The sequence below is a fragment of the Stegostoma tigrinum genome, chromosome 27, assembly GCF_030684315.1.
Source record: "Stegostoma tigrinum isolate sSteTig4 chromosome 27, sSteTig4.hap1, whole genome shotgun sequence".
Lineage (NCBI taxonomy): Eukaryota > Metazoa > Chordata > Chondrichthyes > Orectolobiformes > Stegostomatidae > Stegostoma > Stegostoma tigrinum.
In genome coordinates, this window is record NC_081380.1 from 31,521,830 (window position 1) to 31,539,213 (window position 17,384).

The window sequence follows — 17,384 nt, forward strand, 5'->3', positions numbered from 1 at the left end:
GTGAAGCTAATGCTGTCTGGCACACAAGTGATAGACAGAACCAAGTGATCCCACAACCAATGGATCCAATCTAGGCTCTGCAGTCCTGCCACATTTGGTTGTGAATGGTGGTGGACAATTAAACAACTCAGTGGAGGAGGCGGCTCCACAAATATCCCCATCTTCAATGATGGAAGAGCCCAGCACATCAGTGCAAAAGATAAGACTGAAGCATTTGCAGCAATCGTCAGTCATTAGCGCTGAGTGGATGATCCATCCCAACTTCCTCCAATGGTCCATAACATCACAGATACCAGTTTTCAGCCACATCAATTCACTCCATGTCATATCAAGAAATGGTTGAAGGGACAGGATACTGCAAAGGCTATGGGCCCTGATAACAGTCCGGCAATAATCCTGAAGACTTGTGCTCAGAACTTGCCGCTCCCCTAGCCAAGCTGTTCCAGTACAGCTACAACACTGGTATCTACCCAACAATGTGGAAAATTACCCAGCTATTTCCTGTAGTCAATATATAGGATAAAACATGGACAAAAGAGCCAAATTCCTGAGGTGAAGAGAAAGTCACAGCCCTTGACATTTGACTCAGTGTGGCATCAAGGAGCCCTAGCAACACTGGAATCAATTGGTATCAGGGTACAAACTGTCTGCTGGCTAGAGTCAAACCTGGCCATAAGATGACAGTTGTGATTGTTGAAGGTCAGTCATCTAAGCAAACATTTCTCAGGGTAGTGTCCCTTGCCATTCAAATGGTGTTACCATCACTGAATCCTCCACTATCAACATCCTGGGGGTTACCACTGATGAGAAACCCAACTGGACTTGCCACAGAAACACAGCGGCTACAACAGTAGGTCAGAGGCTAGGAATATTAACTCCCCTCCTGACTCCTCAAAGCCTGTCCACCATCTTAAAGGCACAAGTCGGGAGTGTGATGGAATACTCCCCACTTGCCTGGGTGAGTGCAGCCCCAACAACACTCGAGAAGCTTGACACCATCCAGGACAAAGCAACCTGCTTGTTTGGCATCACACTAACAAGACCAGCATCCACTCCCTTCTCACTGACGCTCAGTAGCACCAGTGTGCTATCTACAAGATGCACTGCAGAAATTCACCAGAGATCCTCAGACAACACCTTCCAAGCCCAGGACTACTTCCATCTAGAAGGACAAGGGTATCAAATACATGGGAATACTACCATCTGTAAGCTCACCTTCAAGCCACTCACCATCCTGACTTGGAAATACATCGCCATTCCTTCACTATCACTGATTCAAAATCTTGGAATTGCCTCCCTAATAGCATTGGGGGTCAACCTTCAGCACCTGAACTGTAGCGGTTCAAGAAGGCACCCCACCACCCCCTTCTCAAGGGCAACTATGAATAGGCAATAAAAGCCAGCCCAGCTGGCAACGCCTACACACCATGAGTGAATAACAAAATAATTCAACATAAAATCCTGTACAGAAAGTGACATCTAAAGATGGCAAGGAAAATGGATTGAGAGATTTTAAAAAACCAAGGTTGAAATAAAAGTTAAGAAAATCTCTACGAAATGAGATTCCAAAACTTTCAAACCTAGAGAGGATGCTGTTCATATTTAAGACTTTGCACATTAACAATTCATTTACACCTCAAGGGAGAAATCTTGTGATAAGGTATAGTATGGTGAACCTTGTGAAGGAATTGGATCACAGCATCAACTATGTGTGAGGTCTCTGCATGTTTTAATGTGATTTACACCTCAATAACCTCCCCGTAACTTCTCTCAGCATCCAGTCTAGCGTGGTAAACCACAGAGTGGTGCAGGTCACTTCCTTCAGAAAAGTGCTGGACTTGCATAATGGTGCAACTTGAATAATAGCACACCAAATAATAGTCATAATACTGAGCTAGTCTGTTTGGGCCAAATTTAGTGAAACACGTGTTCTACCTTGAGCCTTTAAAAACCAGCAGTGGATAACTAGAAGAGAAATGAGGAGGGAGAAGCTGAAATACAAGGGTAAGCTAGCTAATGGTATAAGAAGATTGCAAGATTATTCTTTATTCTATAAAAATAAGAGTGAGGCACAGAGAGAAGTAGTAAGGGGGAAAAAATAAATGGCAGAGGAACAGAACAGGTATCTCTGCTTCAGTTTTCACGCTGTAAGGCACCAGCGGCATACCAGGACTTCAAGACAGTCAGGGGACAAGGATGAGTGTAGTGACCATCACTAAGGAGAAGATACTGGGAAGCTGAAAGGCCTGAAGTTGGAGAAATCACCTGGACTGGACGGACTGCATCCCAGAGTTCTGAAGATAGCTGATTGTTGGAGGATTTATGGTGATCTTTCAGGAATCACTGGAGTCAGGGAGGGTCCCAGAGGACTGGAAAATGGCTGATGTAACAGCCATGTTAAAGAAGGGAGGAAGGCAGAAGATGGGAAATTAGAAGCCAGTAAGTCTGACCTTGGTTGTTGGTAAGATTTTAAAGGAAGCAGGGAGGCTGCAGTAGGATTTGGACAAGCTAGGAGAGTGGGCAAAGAAGTGGTAGGTGGAATACAATGTGGAAAAGTATTAGGTTATGCACTTTATTAGGAAGAATAGAGACACGGCTATTTTCCAATGGGGAAAGGCTTTGGAAATCTGAAGCGCAGAGGGACTTCCGAGTGCTAGTTCAGGATTATCCTGAGGCTAACATGCAGGTTCAGTTGACAGAGATAATGGGAACTGCAGATGCTGGAGAATCCAAGATAATAAAGTGTGAGGCTGGATGAACACAGCAGGCCCAACAGCATCCCAGGAGCACAAAAGCTGACGTTTCGGGCCTAGACCCTTCATCAGAGAGGGGGATGGGGAGAGGGCTCTGAAATAAATAGGGAGAGAGGGGGGGGCGGACCGAAGATGGAAAGAAAAGAAGATAGATGGAGAGGAGAGTATAGGTGGGGAGGTAGGGAGGGGATAAGTCAGTCTAGGGAAGACAGACACGTCAAGGAGGCGGGAGGAGGTTAGTAGGTAGGAAATGGAGGTGCGGCTTGGGGTGGGAGGAAGGGATGGGTAAGAGGAAGAACAGGTTAGGGAGGCAGAAACAGGCTGGGCTGGTTGTGTGATGCAGTGGGGGGAGGGAATGAACTGGGCTGGTTTTGGGATGCGGTGGGGGAAGGGGAGATTTTGAAGCTGGTGAAGTCCACATTGATACCATTGGGCTGCAGGGTTCCCAAGCGGAATATGAGTTGCTGTTCCTGCAACCTTCGGGTGGCATCATTGTGGCACTGCAGGAGACCTATGATGGACATGTCATTTAAAGAATGGGAGGGGGAGTGGAAATGGTTCACGACTGGGAGGTGCAGGTTCGGTTGACAGTTAGGAAGGCAAATGCAATGTTAGCATTCATTTCAGGAAGGCTAGAATATGAGAGCAGGGATACACTGCTGAGGCTGTATAAAGCTCTGGTCAGAGCGAGTCTGGAATATTGTAAGCAGTTTTGGGCCCCATATGTAAGGAAGGATGTGCTGGCATTGTAGAAGATCCAGAGGAGGTTTGCAAGATTTATCGTGGGCTTGAAGGGCTTGTCATATGAGGAGCAGTTGAGGACTCTGGCTCTGTATTGTTGCAGTGGAAGGTGAGGGGTAATCTCATTGAACCTACAGAATATGAGAGACCTGGATACAGTAGATGTGCAGAAGGTTTCCTCTAGTAGGAAAGACTATGACCTGAAGGCACAGGCTCACAGTGAAGGAACAAGCTTTAGGAACCGAGATGAGGAATTTCTTCAGCCAGAGGGTGGTGAATCTGAGAACTCATTGTCACAGACAACTGTGGAGGCCAAGTCACTGACAGTATTTAAGACAGAGATATAGAAAGGTTCTTGGTTTGTCAGAGGATCAAATATATATGGGGAGAAGGCAGAAGAGTGGGGGAGGTTTAAGAAACATATCAGCCATGATCAAATGGAACAGACTCAATGGGCCGAATGGCCTAATTCTGCTCCTCTACCTTATGGTCTATTAACATAATTTGAACAGCAAAAATATTGTTCCAGTTGCTCTTTGAAGTCACTGTCATTTTTGTTATTATATTTCTGTGACCATAAGGCACCAATAAACCTTGGTTAGCACAAAGAAACAATACATTAATTTTGGGTACTGAGCAGATATAATAATCACAACATTCAAGACTAATGAACAGCATTACAAATGGTTAGACGGTTACCAGGAAGTAGTCAACCATTAGTGTATAAACAAAATCCTGCCCAGTCATCTTCCACCAAACCTGGCCTGCCTCCCTTGATTCCCACACAGAACATTTCAGACACGTGATTAGTTACAGTTAATTTGATAGAATGCACCAAGTGTCCTAGGGCCCATCCTCAACATCAACTGCTTCCTTAATGAGCTTCCCTCCATCATGAGGTCAGCGGTGGGAGTGTGTGGGTACAATGTCCAGCACCATTCATGACTCCTCAGATACCGAAAGCAGTCTGTGCCCACCCACAACAAAACCTCGACAACAACCAGGCTTGTGCTGGTCAGTGGCAAGTAACATTCATGACACAGACAATTACACCCACCTCCTACCGGGAGAGGATCATCGCTCCTCATTGCCACTAAAATACTGTGAATGCAGGAGTCAGTCGGATTCTCAGAATTCTGTGATAACTAACTCCCCTCCTGATTCTCCAGTTTCTTTTTGGCTTCAACAAGGCACAATTCAGTGGGGGGTGATAACATGCTCTCCAGAGTCTGGATGACAGCTGCTCGAGCAACACTAAAGAAGCTTGACATGATCTGGGATAAAGCAGGCTGCTTGTCTGGCACCCCATCCTTCAACCTAAACATTCCTGCCCTCCACTATTGATGCACAGTATGCACCGTCACCGCAAGAACTCACCGAGACTCCTTCACAACATGTTCAAAATCTATCCCTTTACTACTTGGGGGCAGGGAACAATGGTAACAGATGCAAGGGAACGCGACCATCTGCAAATTCCCCTCCAAGCCGTACACTATCCTGATTCAATTGTCATTCCTTCGTCATCACTGGATTAAAACCCAAAATAAAACTGCTCCCTAACAGCCCTGTGGATGCCGTTATGAAGCATGGGATTTGGCAGCTCAGAGCCACCTTTTCCAGGGCTGCGATATAAATATCGGCTTCAGCAGCAATGTTATATCCCGTGGAGAAAGACGGAAATGTTCATGGAAACTTTCTTTAGGTTACATTATTTTTAAGAGCATATGATGTAGGAGCAGGTGGCCATTTGGCCCATCAGGGAGGTCATGACTGCTCTGACAATCCTCAACTCTGTTTTCCTGTCTTATCCGTATAACCCTTGATTCCCTCACTAGTTTAAAATCTCTCCCTGTCTTAGATGTATTCAATGACCCAGTTTTGACAGCCCCTTGCAGTAAAGAATTTTACAGCTTCACTACCCACTGAAAGAAAATGTTCCTCCTCAGCTCTACTGGATATGGGTGATTCCCTACTCAGACTATGCCCTGTGATCCTAGGCTCTACCACATGTACATAAATCTTCTCTGCATCTACCTTGCCAAGGCCCTAAAATTCTTGTACGGTTCAAGAATTCTGTCATTCTTCTAAACTTGAGCGCATACCCAACCTACTATTGCAGAGTAGACTGGTTAACAAGATTAGATCACATGGAATCCAGGAAGAGCTAGCAATTTGGATACAAAATTGGCTTGCAGGTAGGAGACAGAGGGTGCTGATGGAGGGCTGCTTTTCAGACGGAGGCCTGTGACCAGCGGTGTGCCACAAGGATCGGTGCTGGGTCCACTGCTTTTCTGTTATTTATACACTACATTTGTTGCAGCTGTACAGGTTAGGCTACTTCTTGAATACTGTGTCCAATTTTGGTCTCCCTCCTATAGGAAAAATGTTGTGAATTTGAAAGAGTTCCAAAAATATTTACAAGGATGTTGCCGGGGCTGGAGGATTTGAGCTATAGGGAGAGGCTGAATAGGGAGAGGCTACTTTCTCTGGAGTATTGGAGGCTAAAGGGTGACCTTATGGATGTTTTTAAAACCACATTAGGCATGGATGGAGTGAATATCTGCCCTGAAGTAGGTGATCCCAAAACTAGACTGCACAGTTTAAGGCGAGAGGGGAAAAGATTTAAAAAGGGACTTAAGGGGCAACTCTTTCACACAGAAGGTAATGCGTCTATGGAATGAGCTGCCAGAGGAGGTGGAGAAGGCTGGTGCAATCACAACATTTAAAAGGTATCTGGATGGGTACATGAATAGGAAGGGTTTAAGAGGGATATGGGCTAAATGCTGGAATGGGACTAGGTAATTTAGGATCGGGTCAGCATGGACGAGTCAGACCAAAGGGTCTGTTTCCATGCTGTACAACTCTATGACTATCTCTTCTGATAGGAATATCCATCCATACCCAGAATCAACCTAAGTGAACTTCCTCCTGATGATACAAAGTTGCAATACCATATTTACTTTTTGTTGTCCTTTGTTCTCAAGGCCTAGTGACCCTAGTTGGCAGGATTGCATAAAATTGCAATACAGGAGGAAAGCTGCATTGGTACAAGTACCATTCCTCAGATAAGATCGAACCTCTTACTGCTTCACATCTAAGACACTGTTCACTATGGCAGACTGTTTGACTGATCTTGCTGACCTCTGTAAAAAGGTTGATGAGCTGGACATGAGAGGAGGTGGTGGCGTAATGATAATTTCACAGGTCTAGTAATCCAGAATCCCAGGCTACGTTCTGGATAAATGGGTTCGAATCCCACCATGCTAGATTGTGAAATTTCAACTCCATAAAAATCTGGGAAATCCAATCACAATCGCTGCTGAATGTCAGTAAAATCGTTGGTTACAGAAAGGAAATGTGGCCTCCAAGCAATTAGGGATGAGCATTTTTTTTTCCCCAACTACTGACACCCAAATACTGTAAATGAATTTTTAAAAACACACCCACTGCCTTGTGCTCATGCAACAATAATGACTGTAACCTCATGGTAGGTGAGGCACTTTGAGATTTTACTGATCAACGTTATATTGGGTACTATCGAGGTGCTTTACTTTTAATGTAAAAAGAGCTTATGTTCCAGAGACTGCAAATCATTCTGTGCTTATGCTGGCTCAGTACTACCTTCACAAGGGCACTGAGGGATGGGCAATAAATGCTGGCCTTCTCAGCAATGCTCATAGGTAGCGGTAGGTTAAAAATAATAAATTCTTCATTATCTGACAGAAATGCATATGTTACACTAAATTTAGTGGCATAAGTTGGAATATTCTGCAACATACCCTCAACTACCTGATGTTCTAAGGTTTAAACAGAAGAGATAGAGGAAAGAAGATTAAAAGGTTTGAGATTTTGAGCATGCATCATCATTTCCTGGTACCTGGTTGGGATTTGCTCATCGTATTCAATTCGCTCTCCCATACACACACAAGCAGCCTCCTGTACAGAAGGAAAATAAATCTTGTGTCAGTCAGTGATCTTTCTGCTTCATTAACACTTGTTAAAAAAAACAATAACAGCCTTGCAGGTAAAGCTTATTACTGAACTGCTAAAACAGCTAGTTTCTGAGTTAATCCACACTGGGCTGAGCTCTCTGTCAAAATCTCTGAGCAGCCAGATAACTGGCTGTTTGGGTAGTACAGCACACTATCCTTTCTTGCCTGCAAGTTGGATTCAATGCTAGCTGAGATGAATCAGGTAATGATCTCCCTTCTTGTGGGCTGTTAGGGTCGAGAATGCACTCAGGGGCATTTCCTCCTGTACCTTTTGGCCACATTAAAAATACTGACCAAAACTGAAAAGTTGTCAACCTGGCTGAGAGTCTCCCTGTAGAATGTTTCCATTGCACAATCTCATATTACCCACCTTGATGAAATGTGTTACTTTGCTCTGCTGTTTGTCTCTCTTAACTTCCATTGTTTGAGGCTTCCCTTCATACGTTTGATCAGATATTCAAAACTCATTTTCTCAGCCATGTCTCTCTGTTCAGCTACTGCCTCCGGGCCCTGACTTATTCCACATGGATTCCTAATTAAATTCCACTCTTCATATTTCAGACCCACCCATCATCACAAATATCTCCCATTACTTAGACTTCTTTCAACTCAGTATTCTGAATTCACTGTTCATGTTGCACTCTCCTCACCATCTTTGTTCCTTTCCTTTCTTGTTTTTTTGTCTCACACCATCATCCTTTTGTCATTTAGTCTCTCCTGCTTCGCTCCAATCACTGATATTTCCTTATGTTCTATTCCCTCCCGACATCTCTCTCTCTCATTTACTAGCACTGATGAAAGTTTATCAACTAGTGTTAACACTGGAACTCTGTTCTGGGAATTGAGTATACTTCCCTCCTGTTTTCCAACATCTGCAGTATTATGGATTTGTGCACTGTGAGACCAGACATTCAATTTCAATGAAAATGATTAACTGTTATTACTGGGATTAATCAATGGGCCACCTTCCTCACATCACTTGCAAGGACATGAATTTGCATTTTATAAAACAAATTTCATGAACTCAACAGGAGGATGAACTAGGGGGAGGTGATGGCCTAGTGGTATTATTGCTGGACTGTTAATCCAGAGACCCAGGTAAACGTTTAGGGGATGAGTTCAAATCCCACCATGGCAGATGGTAGAATTTACAGTCAATAAAAGTCTGGAATAATGACCATGAATCCATCATTCATTGTTGGGGGAAAAAAACCTACCTGGTCCACTAATGTCCTTTAGGGAAAGAAACTGCTGTCCTTACCTGGTCTGGCCTACATGTGACTCCAGAACTAGAGCATCGTGGTTGATTCTTAACTGCCCGCTGGGCAATTGGGGATGGGCAATAAGTGCTGGTCTAGCCAGCAACGCCCACATCACGTGAACAATAAAAAAAACCCCAAAGCCCTTCCCAGCTAACTAAACAAATCTTTTTGAAACGTCGTCACTGTTGCAAGGTTGGAAACGCAGCAGCTAAATAATATGTAACAAATTCCCAGAGCAGTAATGCAGGAATGATCACATCATGTAGCTAGGGTTAAATAATTACCAGAATGCCAGGAGTGTGTCTCGTTTCTTCAAATGGTGGTCACAAAGATGTTTAATTGCTCAAAGGACACTTAGCGATGGGCAACAAATATTAGTCACCCAGCGATACCCATATCCCACAAGTGAATAAATAACAAAAGCACATGGCACAAAGCAGGTCATCAGGTTTTATTAAATAGCACTAGCTTTTTAAACATTTAAATTTCTTATCTGAACCATCTTTGATATTGCAGTAATCCTCACTGCTGCATTAGCCCAGACAATGGACTGAAGACCCTAAAGTGGCACTTGAACCAAAGACCAGCTTGATATGAGTAATACCACAGCATCAAGGCAGATGCTGCTGCATAAGATATGGTTTCTTAAGACTGGGTTTGGCAACTGATGTTAAGTATCAGATGGGACTTTATCCTGTGCCTAACCACATTGTAAATAACAGAGGAATGCTATTACTGGGTGCCTATGGTGAACTTCAGAACACAAACATTTCCACCTCTGTTGTAAACTGTTTTTACGCACATCAAAGATAGGACTGAAAATCTCCAGCAGGTGAATGACATTCTATTATTCTTATACATTGCAAGAATCAGAAGAAATCAATGAGGGCTGTAAATTATGCCAACATTCTGCCACAGGCCAACTCAACTGATCCAGCCAATAAAACCTGCCCTGAAAATATATTTCAGACCACAAACTCCATCATCCCTTCGATAATTCTTTCCCCTGTGTCTGTAGCTCATTTTCATAGTTTTTCTTTCATTCAGGGCTGGCCCTGATTTTACTCTTAATACTTATGGATATATGCTTTGTTTTTTCTTTACAACCATTACCGTTCCATTTGCTCTTTGTTCTCTGACACAATTAATGTTTAATGTCCCTTGCCCACTGACCTTCCATTCTGTTCCACTTGTTTACGTCCCACCTTCATCAATAGTATACATCACATTACATTTACACCCATCTACAGTTCTGAAAAAATGTCACACTGGACTTGCAAGGTTATCTCTATTTCTCTTTCTACAAATGCTGCCAGATCTGCTGAATTTCTCCAGCATTTTCTGTTTCTCCTTCTGAAAACATATCTGAATTGGAAAATGACTTTGAAATGGGTACCAAATTTGAGAACTGGTTCTGCTTGTTGCTTGCACATTCCACAGAAGTCATGTTCAACAGAAACACAAATCAGGGTTTACAGGAATGCAGCACCATGGCTCTCGGGACCAGAATAATTTGAAACTAAACAACATCAGATTAAATTACTCCAGGAGAAATCGATATTTTAAACACATTATGTTGTTGGGGATTTTAAAAGCACCATATTAAAAATTCTCAAATGGTCATACATCACATCTCATCAAAGTACATTAAACTACTGTATGAGTATCATGCCCTAGCAATTTGCGTGTGAGCTACTAATGAAGAAAACCTTCTTTGACAAATTAAACCAGCACTTAAAACATGTTTCCTATATTTTGAAATTTAGAATTACTGGTTAAGCAAGATTATTTCATCTACATTACCACACTGAATGTAGTCCAATCAAAGCATTATACTTTAAACTTTGGTCATGGGAAATAAAGGATTATCTCTGCTCAAGGGCAGGGCTGCAAAGGGACTTAACTTAGGCATTCTGTCATTCTCAACTCCTAATGGCTGCAGGTTACCCATGGCCTGAGAAGCCCAGCTAAAGAGGGTTAAAAATAGAAGGATTGTTAAACTGAAGGCGCATGGTCTCATTACGATACTTAAATGACCAAACCACTTCCTGCAAGCTTCACTCCTCTTTAACTGTGTATCTATGTAAATACCAGATGTGAGGAACTGAGCCACTAGGTCCCTGTTTCAGATATATTTGTGCTTTAAGCCCTGATGAGATCCTAATCTACTCATGTGAGAGTTAACACTCAGCCCAATATGCGGTGGAATTGAATCATACCTGCTCTAGATATACTTTGGCCAAACTTGGAATTACCTGGGAGAAGCAGAAAACAAAGGTCAAAAGGTGAAACAGGAGCACTGTTCATACACTAGTTTGTTAAACAAAATAAAAAGAAACAGGCAGCAAGAATGAGAACATTGCACCTGTTTTAACTGAAAACAAAATAGGTGGCATCATTCTCTGGTCTATTTCTCAAATTTTTCAATGTGATTACTTCTTATGCTTCCAAACTCTAGAGAATCTGGGCTTATTCTACTCGATCTCTCCTTGCAGCACAGCCCTTTCAACCCAGGGATCAATCGACTGAAACTTCAAGGTAAGCATATCCTTTCTTAGGCAAGAAAATCAAAACTACACACATTACTTCACAGGTGATCCCTCCAAGTTCCCGTATAATTACAGCAAGACCTTCTCACTCTTATATTCCTCTTATTCTTCAATCCTCAGCACTAAAGGCAAACATACCATCCGCCTTCTTAACAGCTTTCATGTAACTGCAAGCAGAGAGAGGTGGTTAGCTGGACAGCTAATAAGTTCATCTGATTAACACCAACATGGGCTTCAAACCCCATTTAAACTGAAGTAGCCTTGGGTCCTGCCTCTTGACCTTCCTGTAATAAATATCATGGCACTCTGCTAGACTTGGCCAAATAATTGACAAGGTCTTCCCTTCAAAGAGAGAACAGCAGGAAGAAGCTACAGGCTAACTTTCCTTCACTTGCATGCAAAAACACCCTGTGCATCATAACACATTACTCCCGTCCTTTTAAAAAATTCTCCTTTCCTCTTCCTAGCAGAGCTGTTCATTTCACATGTCCTGCTTTATCATGCATCCATCTGACACCTTCTTATCCAATCACTTCAAATGAATTACTTGCATTTATGCAGCGCTTTGCTCAACCACAAGGCATTTCAAAGAACTTTACAGCCAATGAGGTGCTTCTTGAAGTGGAGCCCCTGTTGTAATGCTGGAAACACAGCAGTTAATTTGCAGTCAGCAAAGGGCACATAACAGCAACATGATAGTTACCTGAGAGATAGTAGGAACTGCCGATGCTGGAGAATCTGAGATAACACAGTGTGGAGCTGGATGAACACAGCAGGCCAAGCAGCATCAGAGGAGCAGGAAAGCTGACGTTTCAGGTCTGGACCCTTCTGCAGAAATTATCTATAGTTACCTGTTCTTATGATTTGATAGAGGGATAGATACCTGCCAGGCCACTCAGAAATGATTGCCCTGCTTTTCTTTGAGATAAAGTCACAAGTCACACAAAGTAAACCAACCGGTTTACTTGAAATCATGCGCTTTCGGAGCATAACGCCTTCATCAGATGAAGAGAGAGAGAAGCATACCAACGCAGAGTTTATAGGCAGACAGATCAAGGGCAGAGAGATCAAGAGAGCATACAAATGGTGTCAGTGGAGTGTTCAATAATAAGTCTCTGCAAGTGATCAAAAGAGTCAGATGGTGAGAGTAAAGTGTCAACATCCTATAATTGAGAAACAAGGTGGAGCTGGAGACAAACCAAACGACTGGAATAACATGGTAGGTACAAGAGTCGCATACCAAGGCCAAACAAAGTAATAAGTAATCCAAAACTGCACAACTAATTAAAAGAGACAGATCATAACTTAACAAGGGGATTGTGTCAAAACAGGACAGTAAGGAAGATTTTACCGAATGGTGAGGTCACATTTGACAATGACACAAACCCAAGATCACAGTTGAGGCGATCTTCATGGTTACAGAACTTGGTTATCAGTCTCTGATCAGCGATTCTGCATTGTTATGTATCTCAAAGGCCACCTTAAAGGACGCCTCCCCAAATTTTGGAGGCTGAATGCCCTTGACTACTAAAGTGCTCCCCAGCTGGGAGGGAGCATTCCAGTCTGGCATTTGTTGCGCAGTGTCCATTCATCCATTGTAGTGTCTGCATGATTTCATCAATATACCATGCCTTAGGGCAACAATGGGATACAATAATTAACTCATCGATCACCCATTCCAACGTGCCACAGTGAAAAACCACAACAACCTCCCCAGAAGACAGACACAGGATACGACCGATAGAGTACCCTTCATCACCCAACACTCCCTGGGAGCAGAGAGACCACAACATGCGCTTCACTGCCTTCAACACATCATTGGTGATGACGAGCATCTCACCAAGATCATTCCTACGCCTCCATTTCTCGCCTTCAAACACCTGCCAAACCTTCAACAGACCATCATTCACAGCAAACCATCCATGAAGACGGCCTCAACCCATGATCCTGGGTTCATGTTGTGCTACATGTGACCCTACCACACTGTTCCATATCTGTAAAATCTTCCTTACTGTCCTGTTTTGACACCATCATGATAAATTGTAATGATCTCCCTAGTTTACAGAGTTTTGGATTAGTTATGACTTTGGTTAGGCCTTCGCAATGCAAGTTATACCTATCACGTTATTTCAGTCGTTTGGTTTGACTCCAGCACCACCTTAATTGTAATTTTTTGTAATTACTTTGCTGTCTCATTTCGTCACATTATAGATCATCCCTTTGCTTGTTATTCAGCTATTGACACGTTACTCTCACCATCTGACAATTTTGATCACCTGCAGAGAATTATTCGACACTCCACTCACACGATTTGTATGATCTTTTGATCTCTCTGCCTATAAATTCTGTGTGCTCTCCTTTCACTTGACCTGACAATAGGGCTGCGCAACGAAAGCTTGTGATTTTAAACAAACCTGTTGGGCTATAATCTGTCACCATGTGATCTTGTGATTTTGTCCACACCAGTCCAACACTGGCACCTCCACATCATTTCTTTCAGATGATGCCTGGTTTTGAGATAAGTTAGGTCCATGCGAGCCCATGAGGCCCTGGTTTAAACCAATGTCTCATTGGAAATACTCCCCCAGTACAGCACTGGATTCTCTGCCTTTTTTTTGTGCCTGGTTTTTAACCAGTTTACATCCCTCTGCTTCCTCTTCAGAGCTTCCTTTCCCACTGACCTTGCACACATTACACCCAATCCCCTTCTCTAAATAATCGTGAGATTTTAAATAGCTGATGCCCAAGCACTGATCCTACAGCATTCTGCTAATTACACCTGGCCAGCCCCTGAATTAACCTGTTTTTTCCTGCTGTTTTCTACCCATTAAGCAATCTTTAATCCAGGCCAACATATTGCTCCAGGGCATGAGCTCTAATCTTGTGTAACAATGTTGCGTGGCATCATATTGAATGTCTTCTGAAAATACCTTATATATACTCCTAACAAATCTATTTTAATCATCTACCTCGCCAGCTGCATTCTTTTAAATAAAACTTTAACAGAATTTCAACCATGTAAGGTAGTCACTAAGAAATACCAGATGGTTAAAAGAAGCTGAGAATGTGGAATTTTCCACCACAGGGAGTAACTGAGGCAAGTATTATGTAGATGGGTTTAAGGGGAAGCTAGACAAGCACCTACCAGAGGAAGGAATAGATGGTTGCTGTGATAAATTTACATAAGGAAAGAGGTTCGAGTGGGGCATAACTGTAATCATGAACTGGTTGCACAGAACAGCCTGTGTCTATGCCCCATAGAACAGTACAGCACAGTACAAGCCCTTCTGCCCACGATGTTGTGCCGAAGTTTTACCCGAAACCTAAGGTCTATCTAACCTCCACTCCTACCTTATACGATCATCCATATGCCTATGTAATAGCTGCTGCAACGCCCCTAACGAGGCTGACTCCACTACCCTCTCCGGCAATGTATTCCACGCCCCTAACACTCTCTGAGTAAAGAACCTTCCCCTCACGTCTCCCTGATATCTACCTCCACTCACTTTAAAACTATGTCCCCGCGTAATAGCTACCCCCACCCTAGGAAAATGTCTCTGGCTGTCCACTCTATCTATACCTCTGATCAGTTCGTACGCCTCTATCAAATCACCTCTCATCCTTCGTCATTCTACAGAGAAAAGCCCTGGCTCTCTCAATCTTTCCTTGTAAGACCTTCCCTCCATTCTAGGCAATATCCTGGTAAATCTCCTCTGCACCTTTTCCAACGCTTCCACATCTTTCGTGTAATGAGGTGACCAGACGTGGCCAAAACAGAGTTTTATATAGCTGGAGCATAACTTCACGGTTCTTGAACTCAATCCCTCTGTTAATGAAAGCTAACACACCATCTTAACAACTCTACCCACCAGGGTGGCAGCTTTCAGGGAACTGTGGACATGAACCCTGAGATCCCTCTGCTCCTCCACACTGCCAAGAATTTTTCTCTGTCATATCCAATGTTGTCATGTGGAATATCCATAAAATACAAATTTCCTTTCACAAACCATTTTGCTTTTAACTAATCATATTGGATTTGTTAAATGCCTGTTACAATGCCGCTTTTGAACACATTCTAGCATTTTCCTTACTACCGATGTCTGGCTAAATGGCCTACAATATTTTGTTTCCTTTTCTCCCCCCCTTTTCTTGAAAAGCAGGTCATATTTGCCATCTTCCAAACATTGAAGACCATTTGGAATCAAGGGAATTTTGGAAGATCGAAGCTAATGTATTCACTATCTTTCCAACCACCATTTGTAAAACCCTACGATTTAGTTTAACAGCTCCAATGTTGGCATTTAGTCACATTAACTTTTCCAATGCTTTTTACTTAACAAATGTTAAGTACATTTTTTTAAATCAATGTCATTAGATCCTTGGTTTCCCAGAAATTCTGGCATGATCCCTATGCCTTTCACTGTGATGATAGAGGATATTTATTCGTTATCTCTGTCATTGCCATCTTTCCCATTATAAACACTCCTGTCAAAATCATAAGACTGTAAGAAATCAGAATTGGAGTAGGCTATTCGGCCCCTTGAGCCTACTCCCCCATTCAATAGGATCATGGCTGTTCAAACACACCTGAAAATCACTTTCCTGCCCTTTCCCTGTAACCCTTGGTGCCCTGATTGATCGAGAATCTATCTCAGCCTTAAATATACAGAAAGACTCTGCCCCCATCCATTGCTCTCTGTGGCAAAGAGTTCCAAAGACTGATAAACATCCGAGAGAAGAAATTCTTCCTCATCTCAGTCTTAAATTGACACCCCTTTATTCTGAGACTATACCCTCTGGTCCTTGGCTCTCCTATGAGGGAAACATCCTCTCAGCAGTTACCCTGTCAAGTCCTTTTAGAACCCATGTGTTTCTTCCTGAGGAACCCATGGCTACCTTCTCTAATCTCTTCCTTTCTACATAATTCAAAACATTCTTTTAATTTGTTTCGAAAGTACGCAGTAGCCTACTCTAACATTCTAGTTTCTCCCTTTGTCAATTCCTTGGTCATCCTTTGTCTGATTTTCTCCCCACCAATCCTCAGACTTGTGACTCAATTCGGCAACATTGCAATTTGGCAGCATTGTTTAACAAGTTTTTTGAAGTGACGAAAAGGTTTGTGAGGGCAGAGCATTGGATGTGATCTGTTTGGATTTTAGTAAGACATTCCTCATGGTTGGCTGATTAGCAAGGTGAGATCACGTGGAATACAGGGAGAACTAGCTATTAGGATACAGAACTGGCTCAAAGGTAGAAGACAGAGGGTAATGGTGGAGATAATGGGAACTGCAGATGCTGGAGAATTCCAAGATAAAAAAATGTGAGGCTGGATGAACACAGCAGGCCAAGCAGCATCTCAGGAGCACAAAAGCCTAGACCCTTCATCAGAGAGGGGGATGGGGAGAGGGAACTGGAATAAATAGGGAGAGAGGGGGAGGCGGACCGAAGATGGAGAGTAAAGAAGATAGGTCGAGAGAGTATAGGTGGGGAGGTAGGGAGAGGATTGGTCAGTCCAGGGAAGACGGACAGGTCAAGGAGGTGGGATGAGGTTAGTAGGTAGATGGGGGTGCGGCTTGGGGTGGGAGGAAGGGATGGGTGAGAGGAAGAACCGGTTAGGGAGGCAGAGACAGGTTGGACTGGTTTTGGGATGCAGTGGGTGGGGGGGAAGAGCTGGGCTGGTTGTGTGGTGCAGTGGGGGGAGGGGACGAACTGGGCTGGTTTAGGGATGCAGTAGGGGAAGGAGAGATTTTGAAACTGGTGAAGTCCACATTGATACCATTAGGCTGCAGGGTTCCCAGGCGGAATATGAGTTGCTGTTCCTGCAACCTTCGGGTGGCATCATTGTGGCAGTGCAGGAGGCCCATGATGGACATGTCGCTGTTCCTGCAACCTTCGGGTGGCATCATTGTGGCAGTGCAGGAGGTAATGGTAATGGTGGAGGGTTGCTTTTTGGACTGGACGCCTGTGGCCAGCGGTGTGCCACAAGGATCAGTGCTGGGTTCATTGCTTTTTGTCATTTATATAAATGATTTGGATGTGAATGTAGGAGGTATGGTTAGTAACTCTGGAGATGACACTAAAATCAGA

The 17,384-nt window shown here is 43.3% G+C and overlaps 1 protein-coding gene across 5 annotated transcripts in view; it reads right to left on the reverse strand.

Annotated features, from left to right (window-relative positions):
* tp53i13 (tumor protein p53 inducible protein 13) overlaps positions 1 to 17,384 on the reverse strand; it is a 38,917-nt gene that overhangs the window by 16,979 nt on the left and 4,554 nt on the right. For 2 of the 5 annotated variants that reach the window (XM_059655246.1, XM_059655248.1), the window contains exon 3: positions 7,372 to 7,430. In XM_059655246.1, coding sequence (XP_059511229.1) covers positions 7,372 to 7,430 — 59 coding nt within the window. Of the gene's footprint in view, positions 1 to 7,371; positions 7,431 to 10,967; positions 11,004 to 12,000; positions 12,126 to 17,384 lie in introns of all 5 variants that reach the window. The other 3 variants (XM_059655247.1, XM_048557098.2, XM_059655249.1) reach the window with 3 other exon arrangements.